The sequence below is a fragment of the Myripristis murdjan genome, chromosome 15 (genome assembly GCF_902150065.1).
Source record: "Myripristis murdjan chromosome 15, fMyrMur1.1, whole genome shotgun sequence".
Classification (NCBI taxonomy): Eukaryota; Metazoa; Chordata; class Actinopteri; order Holocentriformes; family Holocentridae; genus Myripristis; species Myripristis murdjan.
In genome coordinates this window covers 26,337,670-26,349,695 of record NC_043994.1, presented here as the reverse complement: position 1 = coordinate 26,349,695, position 12,026 = coordinate 26,337,670, and the positions used below count along the sequence as shown (strand labels likewise).

General features: G+C 41.5%; 1 protein-coding gene across 1 annotated transcript; it reads left to right on the top strand.

The window, feature by feature from the left end:
• The first annotated feature begins 2,201 nt into the window (after nucleotides 1-2,201).
• emx2 (empty spiracles homeobox 2) lies at nucleotides 2,202-7,017 on the top strand. Its single transcript, XM_030070708.1, has 3 exons — nucleotides 2,202-2,806; nucleotides 4,167-4,351; nucleotides 5,950-7,017. The coding sequence occupies exons 1-3, from the start codon at nucleotides 2,416-2,418 to the stop codon at nucleotides 6,115-6,117; spliced, it is 744 nt and encodes a 247-aa protein (XP_029926568.1). The 5' UTR covers nucleotides 2,202-2,415; the 3' UTR covers nucleotides 6,118-7,017.
• The last annotated feature ends 5,009 nt before the right edge of the window (nucleotides 7,018-12,026 follow it).

The window sequence follows — 12,026 nt, the reverse complement described above, 5'->3', positions numbered from 1 at the left end:
GACCTGCTGGATCTCTGTCTCAAGAGCCCCTGGAGGTCCCCGGACCCCACTTTAGGAACCATTAGAGCGCACTTCCTCCTTCTGTCCACTAGAGGCCGGTAAAGCACCGCGGACAGACCGCCGCAGTTCATTGTGTGACGGGAGGCAAAGTCCCAGTGTTACTCTGACCATGGTCAGCAGTGAGCTCAGTGTAAAACTCAGTTAAATATAAACATGGGGCCTGTGGGCAGTGGCTGTGCAGGCAATAACAAAACGATAGATGAATGGTTAAAAAAAAAAAAAAAAAATCGGCTGAATATTTCCTTGAAAATTATTCTTGTCCCATAATAAACATTAGTCAGCCCTATAGCTCGATTTATAGGCTGCAATGATATATAATAATAATAACACTACTACTACTACTAATAATAATAATAACAATAATAATAATAATAATAATAATAATGATCCTAATAATAATAATGATGATAACAATTATAATGATAATACTAATTTATTTCTACCAGATTGTAAGATTACCCTGCTAATTTATATTTATGTATTAATGGGCGTATATAATATGCTATAAAAATTAACTTTAAAATGAATGAATAAATAAAAGGGCCACGCCATGGAAAATAAGTCACTCAAGCCCCCAATGATTTCCCATTGTGTTGCAGCGGGAGGGGGAAAAATAAATACAAATCGCCAGTGACATGTTAGCCCATAGTCTAACTGTTTGACTGAAGATTTTTTCCAAGCTTGTCAAGCAGGGTTTTAGTCACTGTGTGTTGCACAGTTGCTGCTGCTGACAGGTTTGGAAGCCCTATTTTATTCCTAACTTCATATTTTATTCCACAAAGACGCTTTATCCGCCCTCACGAAATGTAAAAGCTGATATAAATAATTGCCTAACAACAGCAACGATAAAATGTCATTCATAAGCATAACAATAAGAATAAGAGGGGCCAATACTGAAATAAGTATTTTGAGGGGGAAAAAAAGGCCAAATACTACCTTACCTTCCCAAACGGGAAATTAAGAGCCGAGGTGAGAAGGAGTATTTTTTGTTTCCAAATTTTTAAATGTGAGTTGCAATTAAAAAAAAATTAAATTAACGATTTTCTTATTTTTGTTTTTTTATTATCTAAAATTAAGATGCCACATGGTGGATTTTTGCTTATTTCTCTGCAGCCCAAGTAAGGTCCTGATGATAACTTCCATGATCTAGTGAGGAGGCCCTGGAGTGTCGGGCCGCTGCTAGGACCCATCAGAGCCTGTGAGCCTCAGCTCTGCGGCTCCTCTGGGTGACTGGAGCTGATCCATACAGGATGGCAGCCTGCAGTCACACAGGTAACCCGCTGCAATAAACACCTGCGCCTTTTTGGCTTGAATTACGTTCAGTCGCGCCGTGACACGTTGACTCATCACTGGGAACGTGTTATTGAATTTTGAGGGCCCTGTCAATCTCCCTGACACGTCGCATAGTTGACAAAAAGCCCGAAATCGTAGCTTGTTTGTGGCTCCAATATCGTCCCGATATTCCAGCCAATAGCAATTAAGGGAGTCTTCAATTTCCAGCTAATCCTAAATAGAATCGGGGGAAATGAAAACGCGGAAAATGAAAACAACGAAGCAGGAGCGGTTTGTGTGCCTTAGCCCAGTTTTAAAACCCCAAAATAGCAACAAAACAGTGAAATAAATGGAGGCCGAGTGGACAATTAAGCTGCTGGGCTAAAATACCCGGTGCTGCACGGCGTCAAAATAGACTTTAATAGAGCTGATTTGATGTTTGCGCAACATTGTTGTGCCTATAAGCTTCATAATTTGAAATAATCAGTGAGTAGAAAGCCCGAATCCCCCCTCCTCAAGTCAGTCTGAAACTGTCTCAGGCCTTAAAAGCAAGCGTAAGTATCTTGAGCTTTTCTACTGGCTCAGATGAGTGTGTTAAAATGTCCTGGAGATGTGTGTGTGTCTGTGTGTGTGTGTAAGAGTTCGTGCGCGCGCGCGCGGGGGTCTCTTCTGGACGAATCCGTTCCATGTTGCGCGTTCGAGTCCGCCTCTCCGCGCCCCTGTTTCCCACTGACGCACTTTAAAGCTTCTTCCCCTCTCCACCTTAAGGCGAGCAGCAGCAGCAGCGACCAATCACCATGCCATTACAGCCTTCAGAGGAAGCTGTTTATGGGACTGCAGCGCTAATTAGGCTCATGAACTAACAAATCTGCCTGCACAAAACCGGCGAGGAAAACGATCACATCCATGGATTAGTCCGGGAGCGGACGACCACTTTTTATTTTGGCTTTCTCGACAGCTGCCGCCTTTTCCCAACTTATTTACTGCGCAGAAACTTTCTCCCTTCTTGGGTGTGGAGTATTTTTTAAGCGACAGCGCCTGCGACAACTTCAACTTAAGCTGGGGAATCTGGACTATCAGACCATGTTTCAACCTACACCCAAGAGGTGTTTTACGATAGAGTCTTTGGTGGCGAAGGATAATCCTCTACCGGCGTCCCGGTCCGAGGAGCCCATCCGGCCAGCGGCTCTCAGCTATGCAAACTCCGGCCAGATGAACCCCTTTCTGAACGGCTTTCACTCCGGCGGCAGGGGCGTCTACTCTAACCCGGACTTGGTGTTTGCCGAGGCGGTCTCTCATCCGCCCAACTCCGCCGTCCCGGTGCATCCGGTGGCCCCGCCGCACGCTCTGGCCGCTCACCCCCTTTCATCCTCACACAGTCCGCACCCTCTTTTTGCCAGCCAGCAAAGAGACCCTTCAACTTTCTACCCCTGGTTAATACACAGATATAGGTACTTGGGTCACAGATTTCAAGGTAAGTTAAAGCGCTCAATTTGGCTCACTTTTACGCACAAAACGCGCCGAGCGGCAGGAGGATGATGTCAGTTTTTTACGCCTCCATCGTTACAGTGAGAGGCTGCGATACAGATGGAATTAAAAGTCTGTAATTAAGAGTAGTCTGCTGTTTTTTAAAAGCCTGCCATCTTCCCTGGCCAGAGCAAATAAGCCACAAATATTATTTTTTCCCTCCTTTTCTTTTTTTTAATTTTTACCTTTCAAAATGGTGAATCTCTGATGAATTTCTTTATCCAAGCCTATTAAATAAATAAAGCCTAAACAAAGACGAGGCCGTTTTCTTGCATAGTAAAAAATCCCGTTTAGCCCCTGGAGTGTCTGCTGAAAGTAAAAACAAATTTTAAAAGGCTTGAATTCAGACAAAACACTGAAATGCCAATTTGCTGCTGGGCCTGTGAAAATATGAGGGGAGAAAAACTAAACAGCCTCGTAGGTCTGTCGTTTCCCTGGTGTTAGCTACGAGCTAAGCTATTTCACTTTTCAACCGCAACATGACGTTTTTTTGTTTTGGTTTTTAAAGGAAATGATTTTAAAAACAATTCTGAAGGCATGGACTCTTCTTTGACTTTTTGTTATTTTCTCCAGGCACTGAATAGAGTCAGATAAGCAGCCGAGTAATTTAATTTTAAATTACTGACTTGCCCTGTGAGCTATAACAAGAGACTATATGCTTCTGAATTTAGGCAATCATGTTCGTTTATACTTTTATTGGTGGTTGCACATTTTTATAACATCTGTGTCCACAATAATAAATTATTTTCCCAGCATTTTGTGACAAATTAAGGCAGCACCATTCTGCTCTGAAGGACCAAATAGCATTTAGATAAATGGATTTTTTAAACATTTTTTGCTAACTGTACATTGTATTTAAATGGTATTAGAGATGTATGCAGTTTACGTTTTGAAAATTAGTTTTGTTTACTAGGTTATTTTTGAACTAATTTAATTAGGCCTAGGATTACACCTCTGTGTTGCTTCCCCCCTCATACCCTCATGTGGATGCGCTTCACTGGGGTTAGATGAGGCGAGGCTCTATGTGCCATACGCACAGGTATTAAATATGCACACGTTATAAAATAAATTACCTTCTGTTATTTGTCAATGTCTAACTTCTCCCCAGGCGTAATTAGAATTTGATATTTTTCAGTAATGGTGTCTGTGCTGGTCTGTTGGTTTGCATGGGCCTGGAAAAGTTGCTGCCATGCTGTTGATGTTTTTGCTGTGGAAATGTTATTGTCTCATTAAATTATAAAACATAAAACAATAATTATCTTTAAAAACGGGGTCATAACGCTTCCACGTTTTCTGGTCGTTTCCAGGTAATGAAACGAGTCCAGAGAGCTTCCTTTTGCACAATGCACTGGCCAGAAAGCCCAAAAGAATCCGGACAGCTTTTTCACCTTCGCAACTTCTGCGGCTCGAACACGCATTTGAGAAAAACCATTACGTGGTCGGAGCAGAAAGAAAACAGCTTGCCCACAGCCTTAGCCTCACAGAAACTCAGGTAAGGAACAGACACTATTCCTCAATGCAAAGAAACTCTCAGGAATGGATATTATTACACAAAAAACGCAGCAAAACCTTGCAAACACTGGGATTATTTTATTTGGAAACTGAATTCTGATGACATTGCAGCTTACTTTATTGTGTAATGTTGTGGCCACTGCTGCAGACCTGTTTGCAGCTGACAATTAAATTGTTCTGAAACTAATAATAATGGTAATAACAATAATAACAGTAATAATAAAATCTCACAACACAGCTGAGGAAATGGACGTGATGTTTTTGTCTTTTGCTTCACGTGGCACCGTGCGTCATGGAAGCGCACAGTCAGGCCGCTCAAAGAGTGTATAGCCTGCTTCATACTTGGATAATAATGCAAATAAAGAAAGGGGAGACGTAGCTCGTAAAACTAAATTTAAAATTGAATGAGGCGCCTAATAGTTGCTGCGCACCGAGGTCCGTAAATGAATGTTGTCAATCGAACACAGAGGCTTTCTGTTGGATCAGATCCACCGTCATTGTATAGGCCTAACCTCATTTTAGGAGGGGTTGAATTACTTTGTTTTGGGGGGAGAATGTTGCCTTTCAAAATGGAGGGCAAATTAACCAGTTAACCATTTTATGGGATACGCGATACAAAGACCGAGGCGGGTTCAGTGAATTCCCCTTGCCATATTTAAGATGGTGTTTGAGCCCATCAGCCGCTGTCCTTTGTGCGCTGTGTCTCTTTTGGAGACGGGGCCTTTCGAGGGGCTGAGGGGAGAAATGAACCATCACCTTCTTCAATTAGCCGACTGAAGGCATATTAAATGCACCTCAGTTGCCATATTAGACCTAAAGGGCTGCGGGTAACAAAGCAGCAATGGGCAATTTATCGATTTAGGTGTTGTGAATCCCCCGTGGTCTTATTAAACTAAGCTAAGACAATTTACCTCAACGGGTCAGATCTGTATTTTAAATAAATCGATCTAAAGCTCCTTTAATTCCTTTTCATTCGCACTGTCTACGAAAAAAGAAGGTGCTCGCAGTTTGCAGGCTCTGACCTACTTTGGATGACGCGTCAAAAGTTTTTTTTTTGCAAGCGTCATTTTTTTTGGAACTTTAAATGCATAAAGTTGATGCCGATCATTTGTTTTTATTTTGATTATTTCCGTTTGTTCACTGGAGCACAAGTAGAAGTGCAAGGAGGATAAACCAGCAAGCACATTTTTATTGGAAGAATATTTCCTCACCTTTTCCAGGCTGAGATCATTCTTTGTGATCTAAATTGTTACAGTATATTATAGTACACAGTATTAAATCAGGATATAATTCATGATGATATGGTCATTTGCGGAAAGAGAGGCATAAATTAATACTTTTCTGAAAATGTAGTTGATTTTTGTTTACAATTGGTGGTTGTTTGCCTTGTTATAATTACCGATTGGAGGTCACCGTTTACCTTTTTTTGTTTTTTACCATCCCATCACTCGCTCGCTGTAAACAGCTCTGTGCCACTCTTCCCCTTATTCATTGCTATTATTTTTTTACGCGTGGTTTTGCGCGCGGGCCAGTCGCGGTTTATCTCGTGATACTGATCGGGGATTGTGTTTCCTGCAGGTAAAAGTGTGGTTTCAGAACCGGAGGACCAAGTTCAAACGACAGAAGTTGGAGGAGGAGGGCTCGGAGTCTCAGCAGAAGAAGAAGGGGACGCATCACATAAACCGGTGGAGACTGGCGACGAAACAGGCGAGCCCAGAGGAAATTGATGTCACTTCAGACGATTAAAAGACTAAATACGCGTCCGAGTGAAGGAGGACATGGATAAAGGATGCCGTGTAGAGACAGTGAGAGGGTAAAAAAGCCAATGTCACATTTCAGATCTCCGGAGATCGGCAGCTGAGGGTGAGAGAAACCCGACTGGTGGCACTGCTGTCACTATGTGGGTCTGTCAATCCGTATCCAAATTACCCAGGAAAATGTGATTGACAGTGTCTCAGTCCACCTACCTGACCCCCTTCCACGCACCAACCCACCACTACTACAAATCCCCATCAGCCACCCAATTTTTTTTTCTCCAATTCACATTGGACATTTGCACTTCTGAAGGTTTTTTAAAAAAACGTTTCCACTCAAGATACCAAAATACAAAACTGTTTTTATTTTATTTTATTTTATTTTTTTGTAAAACTTGAATTGCATGGTATAGTTTTTTCCTGGTAGTTGTTTTAATTTGACACACATTTTTTTTTTCTCCAAAAAAGAAAAGAAGAAAAAAAAAAACAATTTTGTTTTTAACTCTATTTTCAAACTGAGAGATGTCGTGCTTCTTCCTTTTTACAAAGTGTGCAGTCTTTAATTAATGATTCTCGTGTAAAAGTGATTGTGAAAACATATGAAGTAGCGGTGCTGCGTTATAGTGTTTTTTAAAAGAAAAGAGAACAAAATGAATTTCGAGAAACTTTCTAAAAGTTTATCATACCACAGATAAAGTACTTAAAGGGAAGGTATCAGGACATTCCTTTAACCTAAAGCTTTACCAATCCGTAGCTGTGGCCGCAGCCTACTGTCAGGACTTGACCCTCCAGTGAAAGTTGCCACGAAGGACTAAATGCAAGAATTGAGAAAACTTCAAGCACTGAGCGTATTCCATGTACAGAAATGCTAAAAAGTTAATGTTTCTGTTAAACCCTCTTTTACAGAATGTAAATATTTTTTGTGTTTGTGTTAAGTTTGCTACAATTTTAACACAAAGTATACTTCCAAGAAGTATGTAATTGTCAATATTTTGTCAATAAAGTTTTATCAATATGTTGCGCGCAGTAAAAGCATAGGGTTTTGATTTTAGAACAGCTGAATGGAGGCCTGTGCACTAACATCTGCACGCTGGTCTCGACGTGCGCCTCGAACAAAATGGAGCCTGTAGGTCGATACCTGCACTTTCTCTTCTTATGTTTTCTGCTCTCAGAAGGAATAATTTCAGAAAGGGCTTGTGCTGACGTTTGGTGATGTGGCGTTTTGACATTGTAGAGTTTGATTTAAACATACACACACATACACACACACACGCTCGCACGCACGCACGCATGCACCCACACACTCAATGCTGCAGCCTATAATTTGCTGTTCTCTGCTCTGCATTTGTTTCTCAGTCTGATAGACGGCATTAGTTTTATTTTGAGGGGCTAACGTCTGGTCTGCTCGAGCTACAAAGAGTCCCTACAAGCTTTTGTGAAAGTGCAAATCAGTTTAGGCAATTATCATGCGAGTAATATGAGGGGGAAAGGGGATGCATTGCCCAGTGGTCCACTTTAATCTCTTAATCCACGGATCCAAGGGGGCTTGGTTGGACATAATTTAGTACAATCTGACTACCCCTCACGACGCGATAAGGGAAGGTTGCAATGTGCCGCAAAATGGGATCTTTGTTTAAAATCTTGTCTTGTAGGCTCCATCATGCTGCAAGCTGCTGGTTTAAACTGAACGGAAACATTACTGCAGGACTTCTTTTTGGAGCCCTTATGCAATGTGGACAAAAATAAAAACAAGATGCGCAAAGCTATTAAAAAAAGAAGAAGAAGAAAAGAAAAATACAGAAACAGGCCGCCACCAAAAACAATGAAAATAGCAGCTCAAATAATTTTAAATCAAGCGAAAATAAATTCATTTGTTATTGTGGGTTGTTAATAGAAAACGACATCGACTGTAAACATTTAATGGTAGGAGATATATGAGTTTAATTGTTTCAGAAACTGAAAATGGGCTTTTTTTCTGGTTTTGGGGAGGGTAGGGGGTTGCATGGCATTGCCTAAAAAACTATATAGGGAATTCTTAATCGGCCCATAGATTATAACAGCAATAAAAATCTTTAGAGAATACCATTAGCTTTGGAAAAAAACCTAAAAGCTTTATTACAAACCCAGCTTTGAAATAGGGGGGATTAGAGGACTGAAAGGGTCCCACAATAGTTAGAAGAAAAGGTTTCATGCTAATGAGGTTAATGCCCTTTGTATCTCCGGACTCCACAACTTCATTACTCCTATCTCGGGCAACACCGAGCGGCTCAGAGCCTCACAATCCACTCGAGCTTTTCCCTACCCTGCCTATAAAGAAGGATTTGATAGCAGTCCTGTTCAAACTAGATAATTATATCTTTTCAAGTTGGAATTAAGATAAAGAAAGTGCAGTGGAGGCGGTGAGCCTTGATCCGCCGCAAACAAATTTGGCGCACTCTCCCCCCTCTGTGCGCCTCAATGGACACAGACAGGAGACAGGACAGCCCTCTCATTAGAACTGGGACTAATTTTATTAATTTTTTTAACGCGTTTGATTTTAACCAGGATTTTTTTTTCTTTTAAATATAATTATTTTATTTCAACGGTGGCTAGTGTTTTTTTTTTTTTTTTTAAATATATATAGGCCTATATGAAACAAAATAAAATTGCTTTGCTGATATGAAATATTACAAATCAGGTGTCAGTCAGCCAGGCTGGTCACATCTAAAAACACAATTTAGTGAACTCGTCCTGCCTGGGTGGCTCCATCAAAACGCGCTACATTTAATTTCAAGGGATCTTTATTCTAAAGACACTTAAAATGTAGTCCTTGACGCCAACTGCTATAGATTAATTTAGTAAAGTTTTGCCACATGATCGAGGGAAAAACAAGCATTAGCGTATAAGATTTCTGAAAGGTTACACTCCATATAGGAGCCGGCTCAGGTTTGGACTATGGTTATGGCTTTTTATTTTATTTTTACAGGCACTTGTCTGGGCAAATTATGGCGCTGTTAGGGGACGACCTAGCACAGTTTGAGACCAAAAAAGGTCACATAAATATAAGTGGGTTGGACGGAATTCAGATTGTCTGTCCGGGTAGTGTGTTATGATCTGAGGTCAGATTATTTTTCCAGACAGTCATGCTGTGCGTTCAAGGGCCAGTGGGACCTTCGCTGACCCGCTTATCTAACCCTAAGCTGCTCTGCACCGTCCAGGGGCCAAAGAGACCGTAGATCATCTGAGCTTCTGGACTGATTGTTGACCAAGTCCGAGCACTGGCCCAACAGATTGCTGCTCAAATTGATAATTGTTAGATATTCACGACTGCGCCGGCGTTGAACTGCACATGGACGCGCGCATGGTTGCATAAAACATTCAGCCTGCAAGGTGAAACGATTATCCGTCAATGAAAAGAGTAGTCAGTCCTATCAAATGACCCCACTGACCCAAAACCTCTAATCTGCAATTAGTAGGTATAATTACGTCCGCTGACACCACTAATATGGATAGCGGCTGAGGAAGGGAGTAGGTGGAAGGTGGGAAGCAGCCTCAGCTACTGTGAGTGTTCAGAGTCAATAAGTGATCGAAAATCTTACAAGTTGGAATAAGTGGCTTTTTGGAGAAGATGTGTCTGGCTGTCTGCTGGCTGTGGGAGTGAGGAGCTGTGCTGGGAGCTTTGGAAGCCAACAGCGCCACTGCTTTGTGTGATGCGCAAAGGCCTTTCACGTTTTATTGTGCAGCCAAATTGAATCATGTCAGGGTGAAACACATGTTTTTGAGGTGGCACTTGTAGCCCGGCCCTGTCAGAATACGACATCAGGACAAACTTGATCTCTCCTGTTTCACAAATTGCCTCTGAAATTGATCCCTGAAACGAGAGAATGAACCTCTACACAATTCTCTTGGCCCTGACATAAGGTGCAGCGATAAATATACAAGACTAATGAGCAATTACCATACAATCACCACTCAAATAGCTTACATAATAATAAATTAAACATTCCTGCCTCGGATTCAGTTTCTTTCTTTATTATTAATAAACAGGGAGGGGCGTTTGCAGCATGATGTGCACAGATGATTATGTTTTCCAAACGCAGCAATTTTCAATTTGCCATTGGTAACAGTCAGCAACTGTTAACTCGGACTGACACCAGTCCACTTTCTGATGGCACCGCCTGCAAGTGCGCACAGCCAAGATGAATATTAGCTTTATAGCCTGCATTTATATATATATATATATATATATATATATATATGCACACACACACACACACACACACACAAACACACGTGTATATATATATATATATATATATATATATATATATATGCATTTTTAAGGTTTTTATTCATTTTAATTTAAGATAAATCTGGATGACGTGTGTATTTGAATTAGATCTGGTTTTTTTTAGTTACTAACCTGCGCACACACGCCAATCCGTTTTAATTCTAAGTACGTAAACTAGCCTGTTAATGGCGTGTTTTAGATTTTTTTAAAAGAATTTTAGAAATTTTATTAGCTCATATTTTGTGTAAATCACCCTACCTATCCAGATAAATGACGAATCATCGCGGTTATTTACGCGTCCGGGGCTACAATTTGTCAGTGTCACGCGCACACTGTATTTTCGGCCGAAGAAAAAGGCGAACGAGAGACTCTAATCATCATTTTGTTCTTCGGATATAATTTGTGAAGTTGCATTTTTGCATCGTGCTGTAACGCTTGACGGTTTATTCCTATTATTATTCCTATTGGCAATCAAGCCTGTCAATTTATTTCCATGTTCCCGCCCCTTTCACAGTGCTAAACCGACTCTCTCTCTCTGTGTGTGTGTGTGTGTGTGTGTGTGTGTGTGTGTGTGTGTGTGTGTGTGTGTGTGTGTGTGTGTGTGTGAGAGAGAGAGAGAGAGAGAGAGAGAGAGGGAGAGTTGGAGGGGAGGTAGACAGTGTAAGTGTACAGGAGCCCAGAGTGACCAATTTTGAAGTGTTTGCCATGAATTAAGAATGAAAGGTTTACAGGTTTACAGTTTGTAGACACAAACCAGGCGCCTGGCACCCAAAATGTCATTGTCAATCAGTTAATGGAGCTAAAAGTGACTGTGGTGGACATTGCAGCCCCAGAGCCTCCCTCAGCGGGCTTTGGGCAACACTATAGCTGCAGCCTGGCCCTATTTTAGGCCACTAGGCAGGCACCGTTTGACAGAGGCATGTCACAGACCAGCAGTGATAAATGGGCCATTTTGTAATTAAATATTCATCTTGACTTTTGGCGAGATGGGATTCAGAAACACTAAACTTTTTCCACCTGCACAGACGTCTCTTTCTCCTTCCATCAGCCTCTCTTTGGCTTCTTCTTGGCCTGAGTCCCACTAACACTAACGCACGGTCCGCAGACACTTCCAGCATCTGCTTGAACTCGGCCGGCTTCGTGCCGTTTGCCCGGCTGAGCTCCATCCGAGAGGCCTCACGACATTTAAAGCCTTTTATTAGTTGTTGTTTTATTTTCGCTCCACTCATTTTGGCAGGGTCCGGCAGTAAACATTCACGCTCAATGTGGACAAATTCGATTAATATCCTCGTGGCTTGCTAGAATCTCCCATATTAGTGAAATTTATGTTCTTTAATCAGAGGAAAACGTAGGGTGTAATGTGATGCTGTGTCATTTGCATATAGCTGGCCTGTTTCCCACATGTCCACCAGCCTTTAAGAGAGCGATTGTCTACCCCCTGTCCTGTGAAGTTCCAAACTCAAAACATTTTATAGGTTATATCTGCAACCAGCATTCCCCTCAGTACACTAATGTGTAACACATGGTGGACTGTACACCTGATAAAATACCTCAGGGGCCCTGCAGTTTGGAAAATCCTCAATTCGCTCCCTAAATAAAACAAACAATGGCCTCACTAAATATATCACATG